Below are 4,770 nucleotides of genomic sequence, written 5' to 3'. Positions count from 1 at the left end.
TATTTATATAAATGAAAGTGATTGCAGCAGTTACATTACTTAATGAATGAATGTCTTTAAGCCTACCCAGTTACAATGTCTTCTCTGCTATACCTATGCCTGTAACAAGTGGATATGTTTATTGCTTTATTTAGATGAGGACATAGGAAGGAAGCAGCATTCTCTCAAATGGGCAAAACATCAAGATGGCCCCCCTTACATGCACTCTGTTGACATGTAAGCAAGACTTATTGTCAGTTGATTTTATTATAACTCATTTACTTTAACCTGACAAAGATTCCTTTCTGCTTGGTTGATAGTCAAGTGTAGTCAAATTAGGTCAGTTTGATAAGTAACCAAGGAAACTCATTCCTACCTCAAACTCATGCAGCCACAACTTCATACTGTACAATATTCAATTTATGGAACTGACCCAGTTCCATCCTGTGGGAAAAAAAAATATGCAAGAGTAACTTATCAAAAGTGAAAATAAAGAATGTTTTCTTTAGAATTCAAGATTTGGGAGTGGCGCACTTCCATCAGGTGGAAATAAATCCAGTATACCAGACTAACTCCTCAGGAGAGAGAAAATCTACTCTCTTACCAGTGAGCTCCTAGCCTGGCTGCCACTTTCTGAATGATATCTCTATGGGTGGCATAAAGGTTCATCTGTCCATTTATATCCTGCCACCTGACCGCCTGAGCATCATCACCGGCATGGAGTTTGATGCCGTGAAGGATGCCATCTGGGTTATCCTCATGGAAGTTGTACGCCACTGTCTCCATCCAGGCGTTGTCGGTGTTGCGTGGGTCATCCACATACCCCTTGTATACTTCCTCACCTGCAATACATAGATACGATGGGTCACGTGTATCTTAAGTCATAAGGCCATAGGGAAGCCCCCTGTTGAACTTGAGTCTTTTCCCTTTATGGGAGATCAAGGATGAGTCATTGCTGTGTACTGATGTTGTGCTTTAGCCTCATTGCCCTCATGCAATTTTTTAGATACCTGGTGGTGGTGTGGGTTAAGTTGCTCCAGTTGAATGTTGCCCATAAAGGTCTAATTAGTGGTTCATTGTTCACATAATACCCATACCACTTGAGGGCAAGCAGCTGGTCACTTGCCTTTAATATCTGGACTGAGTGGCCTTGTTCCAGGCCCTTACACTCCTGATAGGGCAGTACTGGATTGGATGATGGATGGAAAGATTCTCAACAGCCCTGATAAGTACAGTATGCCTAAGTATAGTTCACACCTCATTTGAAAAGATTTTTTTCTAGTTGTTCAGTGTATTTCTTTTGCAGAGGTCTTAGGGTGCTTGTAAAGAGCTGAGAACATTTTTTCATTTCATTATAAAGAGATAATAATACAGTAAGCTTAGGTATAGTCCACACCTCCTCTGAAGAGATTGTTTAGCTGTTGTTCCGTGTGTTTCTTTTGCTGTGGTGTCATTTCTAAAGAGTTGAGAGCCTCTTCCTGGAACTCTCGCTGCAGTGTGACACTAACACGTTCTCCCGGATCAACCATGCCACCTGGTATGGCCCACGCACCACAGTCCCGTCGCTGGATACACACAAACTGAAGAACTGGATTGCCAGTCTTGTCTGAGGAAACCAATAATTATGTAGTAATATGCTGTCTTCAAGAAACATACGCATAAAGAATATTATCATTATCACCCTGACCTCTCCCTACTTAAGGATGGGATGAGGCAAGATCCAGAAAGCAAGTAAAAAATATAATATAAATATCATGAACACTCAGCTGGGAGTTCCCACATAACGTAGCATCGAGGCAAATGTACTGTACAGTATATATACAACTATGGTACTGTATTGTACTGCATCACATAATGCTGCAAAGTACAAGATGCTCTATGGTAAATGCTGAATCATTACCATCAACAGCTTTGGTTCCATTTAGAGTCTTCCAGCGAGTGACAACAGGATCAGCAGCATGGTTAGGCCCCCAGCGACCCAACGAGCCACGCCCAACCACACCCGTGCGCCCATGGGGATTCCTAGAAATCAGTTTCAATATTACACTAGATACAGTCAGTCCTCATTAAGGATCATATTCTTGAGGGCGTAGGAGGCTTTCTAACACCTCTGACTAAGCTACAAGTGGTCTGTGATATAGGTTGGGTAGACATTTCAAAATATCACAACTTACCCTTATATCTAGAGCCGTAAACAGGGAACTAGCTTATCAGTTTTCTAGATATAAATCAAACTTTAATACAGATATGCAATACCTATCATTCAGTGCAGATTTATCCCAGTTGCACTTGAGTACTGTATGGTACTTTCATCTTTATGGGACTTCTTTAATGAACTGTACATAGGGATATCAAGAGTGGGCTTTTGTGCTGTGTGCTGATGTGTATTTGCCCTGTTATCTTCATAACAGTTTTTTAGATACCTGGTGATCTTGTAAGTTAAAATGCTCTAACTGGATATGGCCACAAAAGGTCTAACTCCAAGGGGTGGTTGAGGTAACCTATATTGTCCATGTAATGGTGTTGGAATGAGCCACTGGTCACTTCAGCCTTAAATCTCTGGACTGAGCAGCCTAGTCCTAGACTCCTGCATTCCTGAAGGGACAATACTGAGCTGAAAAATGGATAATTGATACTTTAAACTTAACAATAAATATGTCAAACAATATGTCATATAGGGGTGACGGTGTATTTTTGTCTATCTCACCAGAATATACTCTTTTATACCATTTTTATAGATTGCATAAACAGTATAAAAGTACTGTATATATTAATGTACACAAACAGGTACAAACTGACAAGGAAGAGTTGACAGGAAGCCTCCTTACCATGACAAGAATACAGTACAGGCCTTATAATCTAGGATGTGTCGTCAAAATGTTGCTTTATGAGAAACAACTTTGAAGCAAGCTTTTGACTTATGATTTTAAGATTTAAAAAAAAAATCTTTAAGTGCAAATCGAGGGCAACAACAATTTTTTTTTTTTTATGTTTGTCATTTGAATTACAGTAACAGAAACACATACCTCGGACAGCCATCCACTATCATGTATGTTCCTTCATGTGAAGCACGATTCACTTTGCCATCCAAGGCATTCCAGGCTGGTTTAAAACCTGGAGATCTGCAAAATAAAATATTGTTTCATGTGCTCAAGCTTTTCTATAAAGAGTAAGGATAGGCAAAACTTTATAAGTGCATGTTACTCTCAGAGACTAATTTCTATTTGGTTCAGTTTCATAAATAAGTAGCAACCTGGCCAATGAACTTATCAGCAAAGATCACAACCAACAGACAGGATGAAAGAGAGATAGGTTTGGTGTTTCCTGCCTCCAGATTTATACAAGACAGCATCAAAGGGTGACAACTCATACCTACCCTAGGACCCTCCTCAGTGTGCAAAAAATGGCCAGAAATTAACATTTCTTTATGCAGGTTTTGCATCAGTTTATTGTTGTGAAAGATATGCATGCAGGGTATATGACAATGAAGACAAAACTTTGTCTTCTCAGTGCAACAGCATGGTTAAGCAGTGCAAGTGAGCTGGTGTGAAACCATTTGATTTTGTCATATTAGCATGAAAGTTCTCATTAAATGTTCCTTTTTTTCTGTTAATTCCTCAGTAAATGACAAAGATACTGTCATTCAAAGTTTCACAGATAACTATACAGCTGATCTACCAGTTCTCACAAAATTTACAGCACCAAATATAAGGAAAAAGTTGCAAGTTTTGGAACACATTCATGGCATGTAACATCAACCATTCTTTATATATCACACTACTGGACAACTTACCCTATAACTGGGTCAGCATATGAAGGTCCAGCTAAAATAGAAGGTGCCGTGTAAGATGTGGGTTTGTAGTCTTTGAAGGGCTCTGACCACGCCACCATTCCTTTGGGAACTTCACCTCTTTTCACCTGCAAATAGGGGATTCACTGAAGTCCTTGTTCCTAGTCACTTCTTTGGACATTTGTTTTTTCTACCTGCAGTCAAGTTGTTTTTATACTGTAGTTTGTTTCCAGGTGACAGAATTGGCCCACTCCAACAGCTTTAATACTACATAATAGCTGCATGAAATTTGATGAATCTCGGTTATGAGGTATGGTACATGAGTTTCCTTGGTTACAAGACAAATTGACCTTCCGACCTGACAACACCATGCTATCATCAGGACTGCAAGAGGTTAGGGATCATTATAATTTTTTCCTGTCAAATGCAATCCCATGCAACTTTTTTTTTTTAAACCACATCCAGTTCTCATTATTTGTCACCTCTTGACAGCCAGTTTTTACCGAGTCAAGTCCTAGTAGTCACCTCTACTGATGATATATTTTTTCTCTTTCTATCGACTCTGCATTTTTTATACACTTGCCGTTAATTTCATAAACTAAGGGACCTCTTATTTTATTTTCAACTGTCCAGGTATGCCAGATGTTTTTGTCAAGCTTAGAAAAGGTGACCTCAGGCTGAAAGGGTTACAGATACAGTACTGTATTCTCTTTTAATCCCTTTAACCTAAACTTTGAAAAAAATTCTGGCTAATGCCAGATGATTTTATTCAGTTTAGGGGAGATGACTGCAGGGTGAATGGATTAACAGAAATAGTAGTGGCATGCAAAAAAAAAATATATATGTATATTTATTGTGAAGCTGTAATTTACTGCCATTCTTTAAAAATGATAATTCTCACCTTGTTATCAGTACGTGGATAATAACCTCCAACACAGTTAGAATGTAACTGCATGGCTGACAATGTAACTAACGTCTTTAAATGAGTGAGGTTATGTGCA

General features: G+C 39.0%; 1 protein-coding gene across 1 annotated transcript; it reads right to left on the bottom strand.

Moving 5' to 3' along the window:
• On the bottom strand, nucleotides 1-4,770 carry LOC145391953 (ADP-ribose pyrophosphatase). The gene is made up of 6 exons (XM_080266450.1): nucleotides 4,671-4,770; nucleotides 3,773-3,897; nucleotides 3,006-3,101; nucleotides 1,880-2,001; nucleotides 1,376-1,585; nucleotides 1-821 (listed from the first exon to the last, which is right to left on the bottom strand). Exons 1-6 carry the CDS (start codon nucleotides 4,722-4,724, stop codon nucleotides 580-582), a joined length of 849 nt encoding a protein of 282 aa, XP_080122576.1. The 5' UTR covers nucleotides 4,725-4,770; the 3' UTR covers nucleotides 1-579.

Source organism: Coenobita brevimanus, chromosome 20 (assembly GCF_032717465.1).
Source record: "Coenobita brevimanus isolate Jiangsu-jjx chromosome 20, ASM3271746v2, whole genome shotgun sequence".
Lineage (NCBI taxonomy): Eukaryota > Metazoa > Arthropoda > Malacostraca > Decapoda > Coenobitidae > Coenobita > Coenobita brevimanus.
Note: the sequence above shows the minus strand (reverse complement) of the source record. Positions and strands in the feature narration are given on the sequence as shown.